At 43.4% G+C, this 26,568-nt stretch overlaps 1 protein-coding gene across 1 annotated transcript in view; it reads left to right on the top strand.

Moving 5' to 3' along the window:
* The window catches only part of stab2 (stabilin 2), a 179,750-nt gene that overhangs the window by 70,046 nt on the left and 83,136 nt on the right, over positions 1-26,568 (top strand). The window contains exons 22-33 of the mRNA XM_060839668.1: positions 1,250-1,361; positions 1,458-1,638; positions 3,418-3,511; positions 4,787-4,945; positions 7,338-7,433; positions 9,944-10,039; positions 13,772-13,819; positions 13,970-14,106; positions 16,256-16,367; positions 22,249-22,326; positions 23,242-23,340; positions 23,437-23,544. Of these exons, the coding sequence (XP_060695651.1) occupies positions 1,250-1,361; positions 1,458-1,638; positions 3,418-3,511; positions 4,787-4,945; positions 7,338-7,433; positions 9,944-10,039; positions 13,772-13,819; positions 13,970-14,106; positions 16,256-16,367; positions 22,249-22,326; positions 23,242-23,340; positions 23,437-23,544 (1,320 nt within the window). The remainder of the gene's footprint in view (positions 1-1,249; positions 1,362-1,457; positions 1,639-3,417; positions 3,512-4,786; positions 4,946-7,337; positions 7,434-9,943; positions 10,040-13,771; positions 13,820-13,969; positions 14,107-16,255; positions 16,368-22,248; positions 22,327-23,241; positions 23,341-23,436; positions 23,545-26,568) is intronic.

Below are 26,568 nucleotides of genomic sequence, written 5' to 3'. Positions count from 1 at the left end.
GGATGCTTTTCAGTGGTCAGTGTGGACTCAATGTGCCACATGGCCTTCTTCCACACTGTGGGAATTCTATGATTCTAATGGACACACACCATTTAGACCTGAACTGTCCAAACCTTTCTATGGTGGAGGCTGGGTTGTCCACCAACATCCTCCAGCATCCACCTTTATTAGTTTATCCTTGCTTCTTTCTAGCTCGGCACTTACGTGAAAAGTTATTCCATTTCTTGCAGATAGAATGCTGCTTCCCTCATGCTGGATAAACTTTCCTTTCTTTTGGGTGATGGCCCCTGCAATATTTACAGCCTGTCCTTGATCTTTCTGTTGGCTCTTCTGAAAATCTGTCTTCCTTTTTTTTCCCTATGATATTGTTCTCATTTGGCCTGGAATATAATACTATTCTCATCCTTTTTCCCACTAATGTACTACAGCTGATGACTGATGGTCTCAGAGTTTCTGCACATGTCAATAGCTTTCTGAGAGTAAGTTTCTCCTCTGTCAGCAGATGTGCTCTCACTGCAGGATCTCTCAAGCCTATGATTTCTTAGGTCATCTTTCAGCTGTCCAAATTCATAGGATGTAGCTGTATCATAGAATCCCTACAGCATGGAAACAGGCCCTTTGGCCCAGAAAGTCCACACCGACCCTCCGAAGAGTAACCTGCCCAGATCCATTCCTCTGACTAATGCACCTACACATACCTTAACATTATGGGCAATTGTTTTTAAAGCATGGCTATTTCACCTAACCCGCACATCTTCGGACTTTAGGAGGAAACCAAAACACCCAGAGGAAAACCAAGCAGATATGGGAAGAATTGCAAACTCTACACGGACAGTCGCCCGAGACTTGGATCAGACCCAGGTCATTGGCACTGTGAGGCAGCAGTACTAACCATTGAGCCACCGTGCTGTCAGTGTACCAATGTGGTTATACACTGCATCTTCCAAGCTCTGTACAATACCCTTTATGCATCATATTTCAAAGTTTGTCTTCAAAGCTTTCAGAATCCTTCCAATCTAATAACTCTATTCCTCAGTGAGATCTAGGTGACAGGACAGCACTGATAGCAGAGTTGCTACATAGCTCCTTCCTTCCTATTTACTCCTGAGTATCCCTCCATTCTTTCATCCACTTAGTTATTTATCTCGACTCCCCTTAAATGAATCTATGCTTTTTACCTCAGTGGTTCTTTGTGGTGATAAATTCCAAATTCTAATGTCTATCTGTGTGCCCATGTTGTTTTGCTCAGTGTGCAGACGGTTTAGATGGAAATGGCGCATGTCTTTGCAATGACAAATTCACGGGCTCCAGGTGTCAGCTGTGTTCAGACCCTCACAAATATGGACCAAACTGTGACCAAAGTAAGTTTGTTCCTGATGCCTTGAGCTCCGTAATAATCCTCGATTACTTTTTCCACTGAGCTCTCAAGCTGGCCTTTCTTTTTAACCTTGTTGTAGCCTGCCGATGTGTTCATGGGAAATGCAACAACAGGATGACTGGCAACGGTGCCTGTAAGTTTAACTCCTGCATGCCGGGATACAGTGGAGTCTTCTGTGAGAGACAGACAACGCCTTGCGGACCCAGTGTTCAGTTCTGCCATGCCCATGCCAACTGCGAATACAAGAATGGGAGCCTCAGGTACTGTGGGCCGAAGCATCGGAGAGACGTTAACTAATGTGAAAGGCATAATTTTTAAAAAATAGATTACTTACAGCATGGAAACAGGCTCTTCGGCCCAACAAGCCCACACCGACCCTCCGAAGAGCAACCCACCCAGACTCATTCCCCTACGTTTACCTCTTCACCTAGCACTACGGGCAATTTCCCATGGCTAATTCACCTAACCTGCACATTTTTGGACTGTGGGAGGAAACCGGAGCAAGCCCGTGCAGACACTGGGAGAATGTGCAAACTCCACACAGACAGTTGCCTGAGGCGGGAATTGAACCCAGGTCTCTGGTGCCGTGAGGCAGCAGTGCTAACCACTGTGCCACCATGCTGCCCATAATCTTAAGCAAATGGAGACAACAGAGCTCCCCACACTGTGCTCATTTGGAACAAAACACCTTCAATGACAATGAGACCCAACCTTCAAAACCTTGTGCACCACAGGCTTATCCATTTAGAAATTATTTCTGTGCCCACCCATTCCCCAACAACTCATCACAGGCCTCCTGGAATCACGTTTCTAGGCTTGCTTGGACATTACTCTCATTTCTGAGACTTTGGTGAACTAATTTCTCGGAACTGTTGCCAGTTCATCAAGAAGGGTCATACTCCAATGACAAGTAATTGAATTTAGAGACATAGAGCCACAGTGATATACAGCATGGAAACAAGGCCTTTGGTCCAACTTGTCCATGCTGACCAGATTTCCTAAACTGAACTCATCCCATTTGGCCCATACCCCTCTAAACCTTTCTTATCCATGTACCTCTCTAAATGTCTTTTAAATGCGATAATTGTACTATCACTTCCTCTGGCAACTCATTCCATATTCGCACATGCTCTGTGTGAAAACGTTGCCCCTCAGGTCCCTTTTAAATCTCTCCCCTCTCACCTTAAGTTTATGGCCAATAGTTTTGGGCTCCCCTACTCTGGGGAGAAGACCTCAGCTATTCATCTTATCTATGCCCCAAATATCACAGAATCCCTGTAGTGTGGAAAGAGGCCATTCAGCCCATTGAATCTGCACTAACCTTCTAAAAAGCATCTCGCCCAGACCCAGCCCACTTATTAACCATTGCTTATCGTACTAACCTGCACACTGTGGACAATTTAACATGGGAAATCCACCTAGCCTGCACATCTTTGGACTTGTGGGAGGAAACTCATGCAGATGCGGGGAGAATGTGCAAACTCCACACAGACATTCACTCACAGGTAGAATTGAACCCGGGTCCCTAGTTCTGTGAGGCAGCAGTGCTAACCACTGAGCCACCCAAATGTATTTTGGGGTATTTCAACAACATGACAAGGTGTCACAAATGTATCAGTTAGATTTTAGCGTCACACTCCTGACTTGGGCCTTGTAGATGGTGGACAGGCTCTGGGGAGTCAGGAGGTGAGTTACTTGCCGCAGTGTTCCAACATGCACATCTTCAAAACTCTTACCATGGGATCTACTACATTCACCTGAGGGGGCAAAGGGGCTACTTTTTAACTTCCAGTCAGAAGGGCACGCTTCTGACCTTGCAGCACTCCCTCAATACTCCACAAGAGAGACAGCTTTGATTTTTCTGCAAAATTGCCCACAATCTTCTGACTTGAAAGTGTGAACGTTGGCAGCTGAGCTCAGTGAGAGTTGGATAAGTGCTGTAATTATCAATTCTGACCAAAGTGGCAGAGAGCACAACAAACCGATTGATTCAAGGTATGCTTTCACTTTTAAATGGCTGCTGCTTGATATCCCTCTAGCTGTGTTTGCAAGCCAAACTTTGAAGGTGACGGATCCTACTGTGAGGAGGCAAATGTGTGTCGTCGGCCAGATCGTGGTGGCTGCAGTAACAATGTAAGTAGAACTGACCGTCTTTGCTGATGGTTATAGGTTCCTGCACTGACAATAAGGAGTTACCAGCTTTCGCTGTCTGCCCTGAAGGGTCCAGTAATTAAGTTATCCCATGATCTGAATGGAGGAACTGATGGTATTGTTGCTAAGTTTGCAGATGATACAAAGATAGGTGGAGGTATAGATAGTGCTGGAGGTGGTGTTTATCCTACAGAAGGATTTGGACAGTGGGCAAGGAAGTGGCAGATGGGATACAATGTGGGAAAGTGAGAGGTTATGCACTTTGGTAGGAAGACTAGAGGTATAGGCTATTTTCTAAACAGGGAAATTCTTTGGAAATCTGAAGCACAAAAGGACTTTGGAGTCCTACTTCAGGGTGTTCTTTAGGTTAATATGCAGGTTCAGCTGGCAGTTAGGAAGGCAAATGTAATATTAGCATTCAATTCAAGAGGGCTAGAACACAAGGGCAGAGAAGCACTGCTGAAGCTGTATAAGGCTGAAGTCAGACCACATTTGGAATATTGTGAGCTGTTTTGGGCCCCATATCTAAGGAAGGATGTGTTGGCCTTCGAGGGGCTCCAGAGGAGATTCACATGAATGATCTCGGGTTTGAAGGGCTTGTCATATGAGGAATGGGTGAGGACTCTGGATGTGAACTCGATAGAGTTTAGAAGGATGGGGGGGGATATGATTGAAACTGACAGAATACTGCGAGGCCCAGACAGAGTGGACATGGAGAAGATATTTCCACTAGTAGAAGAGACTAGGACCTGGGGACACAGCTACAGGCTGAAAGGATGACCCTTTAGAACTGAGATGAGGAAGAATTTCTTCAGATAGAGGGTGGTTAATCTTTGTAATTCATTGCAGCAGAAAGCTGTGGAAGCCAAGTCATTGAGAGAGAGAGAGATAGATTCATGATTAGTAAGTGGATCAAGGGCTTTGGGGAGAAGGCAGGAGAATGGGTTTGCGAAATATATCAGCCATAATTGAATGGCAGAACAGACTCAGTGTCACATCCAAGGGAGAGGAAACCCTTACAACCATCACCAATGCAAACACTAAGGCCATGTGCTGGAAGGGAATTGTAGCCTTGACTACCCATTATTCCAAGCTGCAACATTCATGTTGCTGTAGCAATGTGGAACCCCTTCATGAACTGGAACACACTACTGCCACCAGACTTCTCAGCTCATCACCTAAACCAGCCCCCACTCTAAGTGTGTAATAACGACTTTGTCAATAAGAAAACTTTTAATGTGCACAATTTGCCCACAGGCTGAATGTATTATAACAGGAATGGGGTCGTATTTGTGTCAATGTTTACCTGGATGGACAGGAGATGGTGAGGATTGCGCTGAAATCAATAACTGCTTGCTGGAAAGTCGAGGAGGATGCCATATCAACGCAAACTGCATCCACCTTGGGCCAGGCCAGGTAAATGTGCCTGATTCCTGTCTCCATTTTCTTGTCCTCTCATCAATACTGTCAACTCTTTTCCTAGGACCCTCATGTCTCAGTTGGTCGCACTCTGCAGCCTGGGAGTTGAAATCACAGGATGTGAGTGTAATCGTGAGGGAGAGTGATGGTTGGGAAGATCCCAAGTCTGAAAGATGGCTTTTCTAATGATGCATTGCCCCTAGCCTCACTACTGCAGTGCAGAGGAGACTGAGTGCTGGAGTACGAACTAACAGTGCAATGAAGCCTACATTGATAATGACGATGGTCTTGTGGTGTTATCACTGGGTTGTTAGTCCAGAGACCCAGTTAATGTTCCCATGACCTTGGTTCAAATCCCACTGGAGTAGAAGGTAGCAATTGAATCCAATATTTTTTAAAAATCTGGAATTAAGAGGCTAATGATGACCATGAATCCATTGTCGATTATTGGGAAGAAACTCACCTGGTTCACTAATGTTCTTTAAGGAAGGAAACTGCCATTCTGGCCTACACGTGACTCCAGACCCACAACAATGTGGTTGACTCTTAACTGTCCTCTGGGCAATTAGGGATTGGTAATAGATGCTGGCCTAGCGAGTAATGTCCTTGTTCTATAAATGAATAAAACAACACCATTCAGTGCCATTACATCTGATGCACAAGCATAAAACAGGCATAAGAATAACCAGTTTACCAGGCCACAGAACTCACTGTGTTTTACTAATTTAACCAGAGCCTTTTTTTGAGGCAGCCCTGTTACTGCCTGAAATTAGCACAAGGACCCTGTCCTTTGACCATTCTAGGAAGCCCATTTGCAGCAGGCAGAGCCTTCTAGCCAACTCCACTTATCCACCCAATAGGGGTTTAGATAGGGTTGACCATGAGAACCTTTTTCCACGTATGGAGTCAGATATTACGAGGGGGCACAGCTTTAAATTAAGGGGTGGTAGGTATAGGACAGACATTAGGGGTAGATTCTTTACTCAGCGAGTCGTGAGTTCATGGAATGCCCTGCCAGTAACAGTGGTGGACTCTCCCTCTTTATGGGCATTTAAACGGGCATTGGATACGCATATGGAGGAAAGTGGGCTAGTGTAGGTTAGGTGGCTTGGATCGGCGCAACATCGAGGGCCGTAGTAATACTGCGCTGTATTTTTTCTATGTTCTATGTTCTATGTTCTACCCATGTTCCATTTCTATGGTGGTGCCTAAAAACATATTGATCCTAGTCTTGAACTTGTATAAGGTGGATGTCTGACCAACCCCAACTCTGTTAGGCAGAGGATTCCAAAGTGAAAGAGTTTCCTTCACCTCAGTCCTAAGTGGGCAATTTTTATTCAGAAATAATGATCCCTAAATCTTCAGGCGAGAGAAACAGAGTTAATGTTAAAAGTCCAATATGGCTCTTCTTTCAAACATCTCTGCACAGGTGCTGCCAGACATGCTGAGTTCCTTTCACATTTTCTGGTTTATTTCAGATTTCCAGCATCTGCAGTATATTTTCTTTTTATTTTACCCCCAATCCTAAACTCTCTGGTCAGAAGAAACACCCTTGTCCTCCTTATCCCTTGACGCTTTTTCTTCATGGCTACACCAAACTGGTTTTCAAAAATGCACATTCAAACCAGTGTTGAATAGTAATTGAAGTTGAAATTAATATTGCAAACAGAAAATGTCACCAGAATTCCATTATTATTTTATATGATCCTTTCCACATGAGATATAGAGTCAAAGAGTCATGCAGCACTGAGACAGACCCTTTGGTCAAACTGGTCCTTACCGACCATGTTCCAAAGCTAAACTAGTCCCATCTGCCTGCACTTGGCTCATATCCCTCCAAACCTTTCCTATTCATGTACTTATCCAAATGTCTTTTAAATGTTGTAACTGTACCTGCCTCTGGCAGTTCATTCCACATACTAACCACTCTCTGCGTAAAAACGTTGCATCCTCCATGTCCTTTTTAACTCTCTCCCCACACCTTAAAAATGTGTCCCCTAGTTTTGAATGCGCCCACCCTAGGGAAATACTTTTGCTATTCACTTTATCTGTGCCCCTCATGATTTTATAAACATCTATAAGGTATCCCCTCAACTTCCTATACTCTGATGAAAAATGTCCCAGCCTATCCAGCCTCTCTATGTAATGCAAATCCTCCAATCCTGACAACATTCTGGTAAATCTCTTCTGAATCCTCTCCAGTTTAATAATATCCTTCCTATAACAGGGAGACCAGAACTGCACACAGTACTCCAGAAGATGCCTCACCAATGTCCTATAAACCTCAATATGATGTCCCAACTCTTATACCCGTCTATACAATGAAGACAAGTTTAACAGTAGTAGATGACAAATAGCTAATTTTATTGAGTCTTTCACTTATCAACAGAATGACTGTGAGTGCAAAAAGGGTTTCCGTGGTAACGGCATTGAATGTGAACCAATAAATCCTTGTTTGGAAGAAAATGGAGGATGCCATTATCTGGTGAGTTGGTTTGATGTTAGAATCTGTTGAGTTCTAGAATCATAGAATCATACAGGACAGAAGGAGCACTTCAGTCCATCAGTTGTGTATCACCCAAAGATACGGTCCTACCTTCATCGCCCCACGTTCCTACGTTGGGCCCATTACTTTGAATGTTTTGGTACTTCAAATGCTTATCCAAATACTTTGTAAAATTTGTGATGTTTGTCGCATCTGTTACCCTCCCAGGCAGTGCACCTCAGACCCCACTACCCTATGGGTGAGCAAGATTTCCCATAAATCTTTTCTAAACTTCTTGCCTTTAAAATTATGCCCTCTTGTTTCATCAGGATGGAGAAGCATGGCAACTAGAATTCCCAGCAGCATAATTGCAATGCCAGTACAAGTTTAACATAGGTACAAGGGTGCAGGGTGGCATAATGGCTGTGGTTAGCACTGCTGCCTCACAGCGTCAGGGACCCCAGTTTGATTCCACCCTCAGGCTAGTGCCTGTGTGGAGTTTGCACATTTTCCCTGTGACTGTGTGGTTTTCCTCCAGTCCACAAAGTCCAAAGATATGCATGTTAGGTGGATTGGCCTTGCTACGTTGCCCATAGTGTCCAAGGATGCGCAGGTTGGGAGGGGTAGCCATGGGAAATGCAGGGTTGTAGGGGAGTGCGTCTGGGTGGGAGGATTAGTGTGGACTCGATGATCTGAATGACCTGCTGTAGTGGTTCTACGATGAATGACCAATTTACTGAAGAGATAGAACTCACTGTGCAAATGCTTATTTCGCTGGTTTCGTGAGAGCCTTTTGCTTTAGGTGGCCTTGTCATCTGCCTGAAATGAGTGCAAGGACCCCATTGCTGATCACATTGAAGGTCCTAAGGCCATTTCTGGGAAGGGTCTTTAAAGCAGTCAGAACCTGAAGCACTCAGAGCTATAATTGGATTTCAGGCTCTACAGTGCCAACCTAGGGGTCCTCAGAGGCAGCCAGCAGCAGGTTAGTCTTTCTATTGGAATAGAGCCCAAACCAGCACGAGGTTATCCCCTGCCTTTACATCGATCATGGCAACTATATTCTGCCCCTTCATATTTGCCTCTCATCCCACCCACCCATATTCCAAATTTACCAATGTTTCTCTCAAATTCAGTTCAACAGACAAATGTGAAGTAATTTGCGAGTCTCTCTCTTCTGGTACACATGTCCAATGCATCCACCAACTCACAAATAATATTAAACTTTATCAAGATTGCATCATCCCAAACTATGTTCTTGAAGAATTTTAGATTGAATTGCTGGGTGGGAATTAGAATCCCTACAGAACTTAGAACTTAGAATCCCTTCAGTGTGGAAACAGGCCCTTCGACCCAGCAAGTCCACACCGACCCTCCAAAGAGTAACCCACCCAGAACCATTCCCTGATTTCTCTACATTTCCCCCCGATTAATGCAGCTAACACTCTCCATTTGAATACTCCCAATTGGTGGATGGATCCCACTCCAACAACACTCAAAAACTCAACACAATCCAAGACAAAGCAGTCCACTTAATGAGAACCTGATTTTCTGCCTTAAACACACACTCCTTTTGCCATCGATGAACAGTGGTAGTAGTGTGTGTCACCTACAAGGTACACTGCAGCAATTCACCAAGGCTCCTCCAACAGCACATTCCAAACCCATGGCCTCCATCAGGATACCAGCGCCTGCAAGGATACCTTTCATCCAAGTCACGCGCTATCCTGAAGATAGACAATAGATAATAGGTGCAGGAGTAGGCCATTCTGCCCTTCGAGCCTGAAGATATCACCATTCCTTCAGCGTTACCAGGTTACAATCCTAGAAGTCTCTCCTTAACATTACTGTGGATCTACCTACACCAGATGGGCTGCAGTAGTTAAAGAAGACAGTTCACTACCACTTTCTCAAGGGCATTTAATGATGGGAAATAAATGCTGGCATCAGCAGAGACACTCACCTCCCACGAATGAATGTTTGATAAAGCACAAAACCCTTCATAATTTTGAATGCCCCCATTTAGTCTCTTGGTTTCAGGTGAACAATCCCAATCTCTTTCACCTTTTCTACTAACTGAGGTCTTTCATTCCTGGGACCATACCAGTAACACTCCTCTATACTCTCTCCAATGCCTTAACATCCTTCCAAAAGTGTAATGCCTAGAATTGGACACTTCCCTCCAACTGAGGCACAAATAGTGATTTATAAAGGTTTAACGTCCTTGCTATTTGTACTCTAGCCCTTTAATTATGTGCCTGGTGGATTGATAAGTTATGACAGTGATTATTCAGTTACCATAAGCATTGTATAATTGTCCAATACTAGAGCTGGTTGCTGCTATTTCAAAGTAGGTCTGAAACAGATTGTAATTTCTTACTCTATTATTCAAAACGAAAACATGAAAATCTGCTGAAGAACGGCAACAAAATAGATAGGATTCTCTTCATGTTTAGAAATAAAGTGTGTATTTTTACTGCTCATTTGCTGACCTCCTTCATATATACTGGCAGGCGACTTGCATATATATATCTCCAGGAATCAGAGGCTGCACTTGTCAGAAAGGATATGATGGTGATGGTCTGATCTGTTATGGAAACGCTGTGACGGTAAGCTCACTAGTATGGTTGTCCGTTCAAACATTTTCCTTAGGGGTACTGGTCTCATTCAGATCACACACACGTTGAGTTTGGTTCAACATAAAACCTACAAGACAAAAGACAAATGTTGTTGTACAGCTTTAGGAAGATGGTAGCGCTTGACCCTTGGAAAGCTCATTCAAAAGCTCTAGGGAATATGATGGTGGTAGTACACAGAGCCCGAGTCACCGTGGCAACATGGCACTTCAGCAACATAATATAGCTTGGACCCAACGATGGTGGTGGAAGACGGTCCACCCATATGGCAGAAAGATTTATAAGTTGCTAACAACCCTTTGTTCAGGTTATGAGTGCACCTTTCATGGATGTCAAGTCCTTTGGTGGGAACTGGTCCAGGCACGATGGGCTGAATAGCCTCCTTCTGCTCTGTAGCAATTGTTTGACTTGCTTCAGACACTGAAGCAGCCTATGTTCAAATGCAACAAGATCTGGACAATGTCCAGGCTTGTGCTGACATGTGGCAAGTAACAATTGCTCCACACAAATGCCAAGCAATGACCATCTCTAATAAGAGGCAATCTAACCATCATCCCTTACCATTACTGAAACCCCTACTATCAACTTCCTTGGGGTACCATTGACCAGAAACTCAAGTGGACTCACCAAGTAAATACAACAGCTACAAGAGTAGGTAAGAGGCTAGAAATACTGTGGCGAGTAACTCATCTCCTCACTCCCCAAAGCCTGTTCACCATCTACAAGGCACAAGTCAAGAATGTAATGGAATACTCTCCACTTGCCTGGATGGGTGCAGCTCCAATAACACTCGAGTAGCTAGATACCATCCAGGACAAAGTTACCCACTTGATTGGCACCACATCCACAAGTATCCACCACTGACACTCAGCGGCAGCAGTGTGTACCATCTACAAGGTGCACTGCAAAAATTCACCAGTGATCCTTTGACAGCAGCTTCCAAGATTATAAGCGCTTCCATCTGGAAGGACAAGGGCAGCAGATATATGGGAACACCACCACCTGCAATTTCCCCTCCAAGCCAAGCACCATCCTGACTTGGAAAAAGATTGCCATTCCTTCTAGATCAAAATCTTGGAATTCCCTCCCTAAGGGTGTTGTGGTCTACCTACAGCACATGGACTGCAGTCTTCCAAGTAGCTAACTCACCACCATCCTCTCAAGAGCAGCTGGAATGGGCAATAAATGCTGGCCAGCAAGTCATGTCCAAATACCACAAACAAATAAAAGGAAGCTCTCCATAAATCTGCATTACGTCTTTCACCAAATCCCAGATTGGTTTCAGCTTATTTTCTCCGATGAAAACACATTCTGTTCACATTTTCAGTCAATGACTGGGCCTTTAGAATTGTCCCATCATCTTCATACTAAAGCAAGTGGCTGGTAATTCCCATTAGCTGGTGTATCTAATTTGACTATTAATGGATTACAGTCAGCCCTGATTGATTAAAATCCCACTTCCCCATGTCCTCAGTAAAGTTTGACTTAAAACAACCGAAGTGTAAGGAATAAATTCCAGGAACATGGAGAGGTTACAGCATAGTATGAGGCCATTCAGCCTGCCATGAATGTGCTGGTCTCTGCAACAGCAATTCAGCCAGTCTCACTCCTCCTCCTTTTCTCCATAGTTCTGCAAATTTAGTTTCTTCCTTGGGTAATCGAAACCCCTCCACTCATCATCCTGACTTGGAAACATATCACCGTTCCTTCACAGTCACCAGGTCAGAATCTTGGAACTCCCTGTCTAACAGCATTATGGGTCTCTCTGCAGATGACACTGGTTCAACAAGATCACTCACCACCACTTTCACAAGGGCAATCAGGGATGGGCAATAAACATTATCCAAGCCAGTGACACCCATGTCCCTCGAATGAATAAAAGATTTCTCCTTTGAAACCAACAGTTGAAATTCCTTCACCACATTCTGAGGCAGCCCATTCCAGACCCTAACTTTTGTCACCTTTGTTTCTTTTGCCAGTTACCACAGATCAGTGTCCTCTGGTTCATGATCCTCTCATCAATGGAAGTCTTTTAAATTCTCTCCCTTAGAGAGCATTGGAGTCTGGATCAATGAACAAGTTCAATGCTGAGTTGGAGAGGGAGATGTTGACGAGGGAGACAAGGGTTCTGGGAGACTGATAGGAAAGTTGTGTAATAGCCACAATTAGTTTAGCTATGTTCCTATTGCACATTAGAGCAAACTTGAGGGTTTGAACAGCTAACTCCTCCTATTTTATATACTATTTATGTTCACCATAACTTCCTGACATTTCTTCCCTCTGCCTTTAATTATAAAGTCTGGGATCCTGCATCTTTTATACTTCCTTAACCCTGTCCCACCATCTTCAATGATTTGTTCATGTGTAGCTTCAAGTTCCTCTGCTCCTGCACCCACAGTAGTGTCATACAGACCCTTCGGCCCAACAGTCCATGCCGACCATGCTCCCAAACTAAACTAGCCCCACCTGCCTGCATTTGACCCATATCCCTCCAAACCTTTCCCATTCATGTACATATCCAAAAGTCTTTTAAACATTGTAGCTGGACCACTCTGTGCATTTAAAAAAATGTCCCCCATGTCATTTTTAAATCTTTCTCCTCTCACCTTAAAAATGTGTCCCTTAGTTTTGAACTCCCCCAACTTAGGGAAAATACATTTGCTACTCACTTATCTATGCCCCCTCATGGTTTTATAAACATCTATAAAGTCACTTTCAATCTCCCACTCTCCAGTAAAACAAGTCCCAATCTTTCCAGCCTATCTTTATAACTCAAACCCTCCATTCCTGGCAAAATTCTGGTAAATCTTTTCTGAACCCTCTCCAGGTTACTAATATCCCTTCTATAACAGAACTGTACTTATTTCAATCAACCTTTCTTGGCCATACTGTAACACACACCTAGGACAGATGGGAATTGAATCTGGACTTCCTGCCCCAGGGCTAGAGATGCTACTGTTGTGCCACAAGACGTTAGCACTGTCTTTTATTTTATATTGCCTGTTCTCATTCTTTCTGTCTGGAATGATATATAAGGGTGATTAAATTACATATAGACCCAGATATGTAGATTTCAGATCTAAATAAGAAGAAATAGAGACTGCTCCACAAGTCAATAATACCATGGCTGATCTTTTGCTTACTTACTACATCCGCATATCTCTTGGTTCCCTTACAGCCCAAGTCTCTCAGTTGTGAATGTACCCAATGATGGAGCACTAAAAGTCCTCTTGGGAAGAAAATTCCAGGGATTTAAAACACGCTAAGTGAAGAAGGCTGTCCACACACCTCAGTCCAAAATCTTCAACTCTCACCCTGAACCTCGTGCTCCCTTGGTCCAGACTCACTAATCAGGTGGAAGCAGCCTCTCAGTTTCAGTCAAATCCTTTCATGATTTTATATGAGTCAGCCTGCAGTAGCATTGTCTACCGAGAGGGAAATTTTCCTCTGAGTCCATTAATTATGTTATAGGTGAAATTTTTGAGGGGGGGAGATCTGCAGTGGAGGAAGCTCCATCTAGTGGCAGCACAGTTGAGCTGCAGATGTAACAATTGTCACATAATAGTGATGCCCAGTTAAATAATACCCTGCCACATATAGCAATTAGAATATGTAACCAAGACACAATAAAAGTGTCTATCACTGTTAATAAATCATGAGAATGATTTGTGATGCGTACAAAACCATTTTCTCATTTCTTTCTAGGCTCTCTCCCTCATTCCAGAAGCAGCTGAATTTCTCAAGTGGGTGAATGTAAGTTGCAAACCTATAATTTGTCGTCCTGAGGTTGCATATATAAATACAAGCTCTTCCTTTCTCCTGAGATAAGGAGATGGTGAGGGTAAAGTCCACTTAAATTGAACATTCTTTTAAACTAAAATTTTTTGATTCTTTTTTTTTCAGGATGCTTCTCAAAACAAGTTGCTTTCAGAATCCGCCAATATCACCCTCCTTGTGCCCACTCAGAAGGCAATTAATGGCATGGATAGTGACAAGCAAGCATTTTGGCTCAAAGCAGAGCAGCTTCCAAACCTGGTGAAGTGAGTTAATTATCTTAATAGCTTGAAACATCGGTAGGTGTGGAGGCTGCCCCTTTTACTGGCAGGATCTAAAATAGCTGTACATCACTCTCCACGAGAAGGAAGTATGTAAAGTGTACTCTCATGCACAAGGCAGAACAGAGCAGCAGATGGGGTGGCATGGTGGTTCAGTGGTTAGCACTGCTGCCTCAGAGCACCAGGGACCTGGGTTCGATTCCAGCCTCGGGCAACTGTTTCTGTGGAGTTTGCACATTCTCCCCCTGTCTACGTGTCCCCCTGTCATAGTCCAAAGATGTGCAGGTCAGGTGAATTGTTCATGCTAAATTGTCTGTAGTGTTAGGTGTATTAGGCAGGGGTAAATATAGGGTCGGGTGGGTTGTTCTTCAGAGGGTCGGTGTGGACTTGTTGGGCCGAAGGGCCTGTTTCCATACTGTAGGGAATCTAATCTAAAAGGATGTGGTTTACAAGGCCATTGGCATGTGCAGACAACAGCAACTCCAGACATATTAAGAAACAATATAAAAATTTACACCACATTATGCTGAAGCTGTAATATTGTACTGAAGTCTAAAAGGGGGAGGTGATGGCCTAGTGATATCATCACTGGACTGCTGATCCAGTGACCCATGTTCAAATCCCACCACAGCACATGGTGGAATTACATCCAATAAAATCTGGAATTAAGAAACTAATAATGATGATTGATCAATTGTTTGTAAAAACTCATCTGGTTCACTAGTGCCCTTTGGGAAAGGGAACTGCTATTCTTACCTGGTCTGGCCTACACGTGACTCCACACCCACAGCAATATGATTGTGTCCTTACTGCCTCTGGACAATTAGGGAATGGACAATAAATGGTCATCTAGCCAGAGATAGGATTAGGGTGAGACCAAAAAGGGATTTAAAAATAAGTGTGAGAACTTCAAGATTTAGTCTCTACAGCAATAAGTGAAAACTACTCAGAGCCCCACAATGTACATTTGATATGTTTTAGGGAAGAGAATCATTGTAGAGCAGGTTGACTAATAAATGTGCAGGCTTCAGAGAGGATGTAAGACACAGAGTCTTCAATGTTTAGGAGTTGATTTGGGTGATAGTGTTGGGCAGACAATGAGATCTCTGCAAAAGTGAACTTTGGCATGATGGGGCGTGAATGACAACTGAAACAATTCCTGCCGATTTCTCAATCCAGATTTACCACTAGGCATGCAGGATGGGTATGTGTCCCCAGTCACCCAATATCCATGGGTGTGGTCACTGTGACTCCTGTGTTCAGAATTGTCAGCCCTTTTAAATGTGGTCTCCTTTTAATTCTGAACCAGAAACTTTGAGGTTCAAGTCTCCCTCCAGGACTTGAGCACAAAAATAGAGGCTGATGGTTTCGTGTTAGAAAGAGGCGCTGTCCTTCAAGTAAAATTGTAAAGTCATTGCCTTATAGGATGCTAAAGATCCCACAGCATTAGTTTTAAGATGAGCAATTGAGTAATCTTTGGTGTTGTGATCAATATTATCCAACAATTAACATCACAAAAAGCAGATTGGTCATTTTTTACAGTGATGCTTATGGGAGCTTCATTGAATCATAGAATCCCTACACTGCAGGAACAGACCATTCAGCCAATTGAGTCCACACCAACCCTCTTAAAAGCATTTCACCTAGACTCTCCACACCCCCATAAACCCTGCATTTACCATGGCCAATCCACCTAACCTGCACATCGCTGGATGCTATTGGCAGTTTAACACAGCCAATCCACTTAATCTGCACATATTTGGACTGTGGGAGGAAACTGGAGTACCCGGAGGAACCCATGCAGATATGGAGAAAATGTGCAATCTCCACATAGACAGTCACCTGAGGCTGGAATTGAACTGTGAGGCAGCAGTGCTAACCACTGAGCCACCATGCTACCCTTTCCTGTGTGCAAATTGGCTGTTGAACAATGACAACATTTCAAAAATACTTCCTAAAACACTTTGAGGTGAACAGTGGGTGTGAAAGGCATTATTTACACACAAGCGTTTTATAAACCCGGTGATTTTATCGTGTTATAATTAATTTATTTTGGTACAGATTTTAATTATCCCTACTCATCCAGATTGTTTTAAAACACATTTTAAGACTTTGTATTTTATGTGTGTTCTAGGTATCATGTGATACAGGGAGTGTACAGCCTTACAGACCTTCTGAATTGTTCATCTTCCTCCCTGGCAACAATCACATCTGGCGTCAGCTTATCCTTCACCAAAACAAACCAGGTATTCTTTGTCCTTTGGATTTTAAATTTCATATAGCAATATTTTTATATTGACACCTGCTTTCATGATCTGTAATTCCAATAATCTTCAGCTGTCACTATTTGGACTGCACTTCCTAGATAATAACTCAGCATCACCTTCAGAAAGGGCTATTAGATTTAACCTTCATTGTCACGTGTACTCAAGCACAAAAGTACAGGAGTGCAGTGAAAAGTGTACAATATTGATACACACAGTGTCGCCATAAGTACAAGTATCTAGGCACAGAATCTTAAGAACAAAGTAGAAAGAAATAAAGTACAAAGTTAAACATTATAGTCATTCTTAATACAGGAGTCCCCCACTTTTTGAAAGTTCACTTTAAGCTGCTTCGTTTTTATGAAAGATCTACATTAGTATCTGTTTTTGCTAACCGAAAGAAATCCGAAAAGGATTTTCGCTTTTGCGAAAAAAGGACAATTTTTTCCCATGTAAATGAATGCTTCTTTGCTTTATGCTATTTCAGCTTACAAAAGGTTTCATAGGAACGCTCTACTTTCAGATAGTGGGGGATACCTGTATAGAGTGAAAGAAAGAAGGAAATAAAGTTAAAAGTTACATGTAACGATCTTTCTTACATGTGTGGCCATTCAAGGACTGCACTTCCTACAAAAGCTTGATCTCCTCTGCTCTGGCTCACCTTTCCCACACAGTCTACTCCAGGAATCTCACTTTGGGGCCACCACCACTACCATGCTGCCAGAAGCAGCACCCAGGCTTACCACGCCACCGGCAAAGCATTCACCACATCCAGTTATCTATCAGGAGTATTAACTGGGGTCTACCACACCAACACTAAAGCACTCGCCACCTCCCGGCTATCTGCCAGGACTACCAATTGGGGCCTGCCATATTGTCGCAGCTGACCGACACCAACTGGCTTCTCTGCCAGCCGCAGAGGCTGCCCTGCCGTCACCATCACCTCGAGTCACCGCGGTCCTGCACCATCACAATCGTTGCCGTGACGAGCTCGCCGAGGGCCCGATCTCCCTGAGGAGCCGACTCCTGCCATCGCTGCTTCACGTGCTCGGCAGGCCGGGTCTGCTCTGGCTCTGCCAAAGACACAGGAAAGACCGCCAAAGAGGAACAAACAAAGACAGGAGAGCAAAAACAAAAGGTTGAAGCAAAGACACAAAGCAAGCAGATGGAAGCAGACGAGCCCCTGGGCCAGGAGCTTGGACATAGCCCCTGCTACTGGCACCACCATCTGCTGCTGTTAGGAACAGACAAAAATTATTTCCCTTTGTCGACAATTTTCACATGCCGAGAACAAATGCATTTTCTAAAAACAAAACTTTCTTGGCCGAAAGCTTTCCACTCTGAAGAAGAGTCATTAGACTCCAAACATTAACTCTATTTTCTCTCTTCACAGATTAGGTTAGATTACTTACAGTGTGGAAACAGGCCCTTCGGCTCAATAAAGCCACACCGACCCGCCGAAGCGCAACCCACCCAGACCCATTCCCCTACATCTACCCCTTCACCTAACACTATGGGCAATTCAGCATGGCCAGTTCACCTAACCTGCACATTTGTGGACTGTGGGAGGAAACCGGAGCACCCGGAGGAAACCCACGCAGACACGGGGAGAATGTGCAAACTCCACACAGTCAGTCGCTTGAGGCGGGAATTGAACCAATGCTGCTGGACCTGCTGAGTTTCCCCAGCATTCTCTATGTTTGCTCCAGTACCTGCAGAATTTTCTTTTACTTTTTAATGAATAGGAAAGGTTCGAACCCCCATGCTGACTTAACCTTCTGGGTTTCCATTTAACCCTTACTGGGAGGCCAAACAAAGTGCTGGACTGTGACAGAGTGCCAAATTTAAGGTGTTAGGACAGAGTGCTCTGTTAGCGTGCCAGGGTTTCCATCTCAGTTCAGCCCGTACGTTGAGGAAATTGCTAGTCTGGAGGAGAACAGCTGCCCCGTCCTGAATTGTAACCAAAGACATCCCCCTTCACCTTGCAATCAGGTCAGATGAGATGTTAAACCTAGATGTTATCCTCTTAGACAGACCTGAAAGATCCCATAGCTGCTCTTCCAATAAAGAGCAGGGGGATTCTTTCAGTGTCCTGACTGACCTTTATTTCTTTATCATGATTATCTCTCCCTTATCGAATTGCTTGCAGTGTGTGAAATAGGCTGCTGTTTCCAACGTTACAGCACTGCCTAAACTCTTGAAGCATTTCTTAGGCTGTGAAGCACTTCAGGGAATCCTGAGGCTATGAAAGGTGCTACATGAAGGCAACTCCTTATTGTTAATCTCAGAATAAACATGATGAAGACTCTTATTCAAAGTGTTGTGCTACCGAACCCCTGAAAGAATTGCATCATGTCAGATTTAGCTCTACTGTTAGCAGCGTGAAATGTCCCAGTAATAGTGAAGGGAAACCGTCGTACGGCAAGGATTACTGAGTGCACAATGCCTGCCAAGCGAAGTTATCAGGCATAGAACAGAACATCAAACAATACAGCGCAGAACAGGCCATTCGGCCCTGGATGTTGCGTCAATCTGTGAACTAATCTAAGCCCATCCCCCTCCACTATCCCATCATCATTCATGTGCTTAACAAAGGATTCTTAAATCTCACTAATGTGGCTGAGTTAACTGCATTGGCAGGTCGGGCATTCCACACCCTTATCACTCTCTGAGTACAGAACCTTCCTCTGACATCTGTCTTAAATCGATCACCCCCCCAATTTGTAGCTATGCCCCCTCGTACAAGCTGACATCACCATCCTTGGAAAAAGACTCACTGCCCACCCTATCTAATCCTCTGATCGTCTTGCATGTCTCTATCAAATCCCCTCTTAGCTTTCTTCTTTCCAATGAGAACAAACCCAAGTCCCTCAGCCTTTCCTCATAAGACCTTCCCTCCAGACCAGGCAACATCCTGGTAAATCTCCTCTGCACCTTTTCCAATGCTTCCACACCCTTCCTGTAATGGAGCGACCAGAACTGTACACAATATTCCAAGTGTGGCCACACTAGCGTCTTATACAGTTGCCATATGACATTACGGCTCCAGAACTCAATCCCTCGACCAATAAGCAGCTGCAATTGCTCTCCTTTGAGTAGAGAACATTAAAGGAAGATTAATAGAAGGAGTCAGATTTTGAGGGGTCTTAATACAATAAGTAGGAAGTCTGAAGAATTGAAAGCCAAAAGGTTTAGCGTTTAGGAACTTGAAACAAGATAAGGAGGCAATTTTGACAAAGTGGATTGGTTTGATTTGGAATGCAATGCATGAAACAGCTGTGGAAGTAGATTTAATCTGAACTTTTAACAGAGACAAAAATCACACAACACCAGGTCACAGACCAAAAGGTTTATTTGAAATCACAAGCTTTCAGAGCCCCCCGTTCCTTCCTCAAATACAGAACACAGAACTTATAAGTAAAAGATCTAAGGGTTATACAACTTATGCAAATGTATCGAACAACCTAGATGGCTATTAATTCTTTGATCAGTTAGAATGGAGGTGCAGGTTTTGAATGATTAATATGTAAATCCCAGCCCCAAGATCGAATTAGACAAATCTTTGAAGGGGAAAATCAGTAAGACAATTGAAAGTAAGCCTGAGGGAAATGGGATAAATGAAGATCATAAGAAATTGGAACAGGTGTAGGCCATTCTGGATTACTGGGCTAATGGTAGGCTACTTGGTAGTGTGGATGAGCAGAGGGATCTTGGTGTCCATGTACACAGATCTCTGAAAGTTGCCACCCAGGTAAATAGTGCTGTGAAGAAGGCATATGGTGTACTGGGCTTTATTAGTAGAGGAATTGAGTTCCGGAGTCCTGAGGTCATGTTGCAGTTGTATAAGACTCTGGTGCGGCCTCATCTGGAGTATTGTGTGCAGTTTTGGTCGCCATACTATAGGAAGGATGTGGAGGCATTGGAACGAGTGCAGAGGAGGTTTACCAGGATGTTGCCTGGCATGGTAGGAAGATCATATGAGGAAAGGCTGAGGCACTTGGGGCTGTTCTCATTGGAGAAAAGAAGGTTTAGGGGAGATTTGATAGAGGTGTACAAGATGATTAGGGGTTTAGATAGGGTTGACAGTGAGAACCTTTTTCCGCTAATGGAGTCAGCTGTTACTAGGGGACATAGCTTTAAATTAAGGGGTGGTAGGTATAGGACAGATGTTAGGGGTAGGTTCTTTACTCAGCGGGTTGTGAGTTCATGGAATGCCCTGCCAGTAGCAGTGGTGGACTCTCCCTCTTTATGGTCATTTAAGCGGGCATTGGATAAGCATATGGAGGTTATTGGGCTAGTGTAGGTTCGATAGGCTTCGGTCGGTGCAACATCGAGGGCCGAAGGGCCTGTACAGCGCTGTATTTTTCTATGTTCTATGTTCTATTAAATCTGTTCTGCCATTCAGTAGGGTCATGGCTCACGTTCACTTTCCTGCCCTTTCTCCTTAACCCTTGATTCCAGACTGACCAATAATATTATATCAGCCTTACAGAAGGACTCAGCTCCCCCGGTTCTCTGTGGCAAGGAGTTCCAAAGGTTCACAACCTTCTGGGAGGAGAAATTCCTTCTCATCTCAGTCTTAAATTGGTGCACCTTTAATCTGAAATTATGTTCTCTGGACCTAGACTGTGCCATGAGGAGAAACATCCTCTCTGCATTTACCCTGTCAAACTCCTTAAGAATCCTTCCAAAAGCCAGCACAATTGTCCAAATGAGCTTCATTCTTGTGTTGTATCATTCTATAAGTGTTGGGATCGTGTTTCATTCTTCAGCTCCAATGGTTTCCTGATTTCAGTCATGTTTCGATCAAATATTTCCTATATTTTTCTTCAAGGCAATGAGTATTCCTGACAATTATTGCCCATTATTAATTGCCCTTGGTGGTGTTATTTTAATGATAATGGTGTGATCAAACCCTCATGAGAAATTGGTAAACTCAGTTGGTTTTAGTTTATATAGAATAACAGAACACATTGTATCATAGGAAGACACAGGTCTTATGAAGAAAGTTTAAGGGAGCTAGGGCTTTCCTCATTGGAGTGAAGAAGGATGAGAGGTGACTTGATAGAGGTGTACAAGATGTTGAGAGGCATAGGTAGAGTGGATAACCAGAGACTTTTTCCCAGGGCAGAAATGGCTATCACACGAGGCATAATCTTAAAGTGATTGGAGGAAGGTTTAGGGGAGATGTCAGAGGTGAGTTCTTTACACAGAAATTGGTGGGTGCATGGAATGCACTGCCAGCAGTGGTAGCAGAGTCAGATACATTAGGGACATTTAAGCGACTCTTGAATAGGCACATGGATGATAATAAATGAAGAGTATGCAGGTTAGTTTGATCTTAGAGTAGGATAAAAGGTCGACACAACATCAAGGGCTGAAGGGCCTGTACTGTACTGTGCTATTCTATGTTCAACATACATTACTAGTTATGAAGCAGACATTACAGCAAACCAACCAAATTTTGTGTGTATTGCAGTTTGCATGCCCACAGCAGACAGTCAGGCAGAATCACAACATTGTCTACATACAGCACATGGCAAAATGAATGCTCTTCAAGGCAAAGTGCATGAACAGCAGGTGATGAGCTGCCTATCCGCAAGGAAGGTAAATTGAAGAGAGGGTAATCACTAAGACAGATACATTTATCTGACAAACTTGTGAGAGCCTTGACAGAGGACTCTCTGAGGCAAAGATAAGATGTGGGTTAGAAGAATGTTAAGGAGAGAATGTGCAAGGGGCAAATAATCTAGTGCCTACATTCTAAAGTTCAGCCTTTGGACTGCAAATACACTTCTTTATTAAATTATTATAATTTAAAAGCATTGCTCTTTTAATCCTAACAAATGTTCTGTTTTCCTAGAACCCTGTAATTGGAGGAGCAAGCATTCTCAATCCTGATATTGTGTTAACAAATGGGGTTATGCACATTATTGATAAGGTAAGGTCAACTTCATGAGTACAATTTGCATTTCAAATTTTATGTTGCCATATTTCCCCAGTGCAGTAGAATTGATGTATATTGTAAATAATGTTATATAAAGATGTCCTCCTTTGGACTTATTTGGTCAAAAGAAACAGGTGACAAAAGTGTCAATTTTGCAAATTCATGTCTTGCACCTCCAGGAGCACTTGAAATGGGTCCACCTTCAATGTTGGGTCAGCCAATGTTTCAGGCATTCCTGGTGGTCACCTATGACAGGCCTTGCTTATGTTGTGTCAGATAATGGGGATGCCTTATTGTGGTACTCCAAGCAAAATGAATCCTGGGCCTACTGTGTTACCCGCTGTGATGGTGGCCTAGCAAGTGGCCAGCATCAAAAGTACTTCAGGGAAAAATATTTTTAACAGTTTGAGGTAGAGCCAGGACTATATTCAAATGACACCTGATACCCAATTTAGTATGAGAAACAGCTTCCTCTTCCAAACACATTCCATCTGTACTCCTTTGGATCTACATGAGAGATCAGACTATAACTGTATCCACTTATTTATATTCTTTGCCGTATTAAACTCGGTTCTTTTCTTTCTTAACGCTGGACATCTTTCCCTGTTTAAATTTATTCCCATATCCATTATGACATGTCGCCCTTATGAACACACCACAAGTTGATTTTTGAACATCAACTGAGGCATTCAAGAGGGCATTGGATGATTTCTCGGTTAGGAATGGTGTATGAGGATATTGGAAGAAGGTAGAGATTAGCACAAGATAATAGACTCACTCCAGGTACAATGGGCAGAATGGCCTCTTCCTGCACTGTCACAGTTCTGTGATTCTGTTAACACATGTTAAGTTTTTCTATAACTAGCCAATGGATTATTAATATATATAATACCAATTGTTATGTTCTAGGTTCTCTTACCTGAACAGCCTATGAGTGATGCACCAATTAACCTACTGTCTACCCTTGGCCAGATGCCTGACTATGCTCAGTTTAGAACTTTTGTAATTGTAAGTTCTGTGGAGAATCCACTTAATCATTAAATAATCATTAAATCAGTGTGTTGAAAACGGTGTGTCACTAAAGTATATCTCTATCTGTTACAGCAACAGAACTTGACCCAGCAGATTGAGAGTGCCATCACCTATACTGTCTATGCCCCGAACAATGAAGCCATTGAGAAGTATCTCAAAGAGAAATCTGTTGATGTAATGGTATGTGTGTGAGTTCAGAACTCACTCGGGCAAGTTGAGAATTTACTGTATTTACTGCTTCAGTATTTACTATGCAGAACGACATGGAAGCTAGGAAACTTGAGAAAATAAGTGATATTGTGAAAAGAGTTCATATTACAGAAGAGGGGGTGCTGGAGGTCTTCAAATGGATAACCAAAGATAAATTCTTGGGACCTGATCAGGTGTTTCCCAGAACTTTGTGGGAAGCTAAGGAAGAGGTTGCTGGGCCCACTTCTGAGGTATTTGCATCATTGACTGCCACAGGTGAGGTGCTGGAAGACCGGAGGTGGGCTAACGTGGTGCCATAGTTTAAGGAAGGCAGTAAGGGAAAGCTAGGGAATCATAGACCAGTGGTGGGAACGTTGCTGGAGGGAATTCTGAGGGACAGGATTTACATGCTTTTGGAAAGGCAAGGATTTATTAGGGATTGTCAACATGGCTTTGTGCATGAGAAATTGTGTGTTACTAACATAATTGAGTTTTTTGAAGAGGTGACAAAGAAGATTGATGAAGGCAGAGCAGTAGATGTCTGTATGGATTTCAGCAAAACACTCAATAACGTTCAGCATGGTAGACTGGTTAATAGGTTTAGATCGAGTGGATCCCAGGGAGCTAGCCAATTGGATATAAAATTGGCTTGAAGGTGGGAGACGAAGGGTGGTGATAGAGGACTGGACACCTGTGACCAGTGGTGTGCCACAAGCATCAGTGCTGGGTCCACTGCTTTTCATCATTTTATAAATAATTTGGGTGTGGATATACGAGGTGTGATTAGTAAGTTTGCAGATGACGCCAAAATAGGTGGTGTAGTGAACAAGATTATCTCAGAGCACAATAGGACCTTGATCAGGTGGACCAATGGGCCGAAGAGTGGCAGATAGAGTTTAATTTAGATAAATGTGAAGTGTTGTATTTTGGAAAGGCAAACCAGGGCATGACTTATACACTTAATTGTAAGGTTCTGGGGAGTGTTGCCAAACTAAAAGACCTAGGGGTGCAAGTGCATAGTTCCTTGAAAGTGGAGTCATAGGGTGGTGAAGAAGGCATTTGGCATGCTTGCTTTCATTGGTCAGAATGCTGAGAATAGGAGTTGGGAGGTCATGTTGTGGCTGTACAGGACATTGGTGAGGCCACCTTTAGAATACTGTACAATTCTGGTCGTGCTTCTATAGGAAAGATGCTGTTAAAAGGTTGCAGAAAAGATTGGCAAGGATGTTGCCAGGGTTGGAGAGTTTAAGCTATAGGGAGAAGCTGTGTAGGCTGGGACTTTTTCATAAAATCATGAGGGACATCGATATAGTGAATAATAGCCAAGGTTTTTTTCCTAGGCTCGGTGGGTCCAAAACTAAAGGGCATAGGTTTAAGGTAAAAGGGGAAAGATTTTAAAATGTCCTGAGGGGTAACTTTTTCACACAAAGGGTGGTGCGCATAAGGAATAAATTGCTAAAGGAAGTGGTGGAGGCTGGTACAATTACAACATTTAAAAGGCATCTGGATAGGTACTTAAATAGGAATGGTTTAGAGGGATATGGGCTAAATGCTGGCAAATGGGACTAGGTCAGATTGAGATGTCTGGTTAGCTTGGATGAGGTGCACCGATGGGTCCGTTTCGTGTTATATAACTTTATGACTCTATGAGAAGTTGAAATCCAAAGATTGTGTGTATTGGAACAAAGAACTTTTTCTCTTTTTATGGATGTGGATGCCACTGACACAACCAGAATTGGCATATCTGTGATTTTGTTTTCATGAATTGTGGAATGTGGGCATCGCTGGCTGGGCCAGCATTTATTGCCCACCTGTTGTTGTTTTTGGGAAAGTGGTAGTGAACCTCTTCCTTGAACCACTGAATGCCCCTGAGAAAGTTGTTTGCAATGTCTTGTTAAACAGCCGCAGTTCAGCTGGCGAGGGTGCTCCCATAGTGATGTTAGGAAGAGAGCTTCGGGATTTCGATACAGCAACACTGACAGAGTAGTAATATGGTTGCAGGCCAGGGAGGTGGGTTGCTTGGAGGGGAACATGCCATTATGAAGTATCCATCCATCTACTGTCCCTGTCCGTCTGGGTGATAGCAGTTGCATATTTGGAAGGTGTTCATGAAGGAGTCATTATGAATTATTGCAATCAATCTTCTACATTGTATATGTTGTCTAAGACAGTTAGTACCTGAAAGAGTTAACTACCATCATTAACATCAAATGGCACCCAGTAAATATAAAGGATGGATTCTCCAAGGACCTAACAGGAGTCTAAGCTGAGTACAATGTGCTTTCATGCATACGCAGTACCTGTAGCTAGTGACTGTGCACTGACTCCTAGGTTGAGTCTGAGAGCTTGGCAAGGTACAATCATGCATCTCAGATGCTGTGTGAAAAAATAATTCATGATGAACCTATTTACTATTCATCAAGACTGAGCCTGATCTAGTACCAGAAACTTCATGTGGGCACCCTCAGGCACCAATAGCTTAGACTAGTGCCAACAAAAAGAATTGGTGTCAGTGAATCTATCCTAAGTTTTCAGCCTCACCATGTTAAGAATGCAACTTGCTGCCCCTCTGCATCAGTCATGGAGGGAGTTAATATTGAAGCTGGTGGGTGTGGTGCCAATCAAGTTTGTCCTGGAAGGCATCAAGATTCTTGAACGCTGTTAGAGCTGCACCCATCCAGGCAAACGGATGGTATTCCATCACACTCCTAATTTGTACCTTGCAAATGGTTTTGGGAAGTTCTGGAATTACTGAACATTCTACAGCATGGACTCATTAATGGACTCATTATCAAGGGTCCCAGGCTAATGTACTGTGGATGTGGCAGATGGTGCATTCATAAAAATCTAGAACAGCCAAGGTCTTTTCCCCAGGGTAGCAGATTCCAAAACTGGAGGGCGTAGGGTTAAGATGTGAGGGGACATATTAAAAGGGATCTAAGGGGCAACTTTTTCACACAGAGGGTAGTGCATGTATGGAATGAGCTGCCACAGGAAGTGGTGGAGGCTGGTGGG

Source organism: Hemiscyllium ocellatum, chromosome 19 (assembly GCF_020745735.1).
Source record: "Hemiscyllium ocellatum isolate sHemOce1 chromosome 19, sHemOce1.pat.X.cur, whole genome shotgun sequence".
NCBI lineage: Eukaryota > Metazoa > Chordata > Chondrichthyes > Orectolobiformes > Hemiscylliidae > Hemiscyllium > Hemiscyllium ocellatum.
Note: the sequence above shows the minus strand (reverse complement) of the source record. Positions and strands in the feature narration are given on the sequence as shown.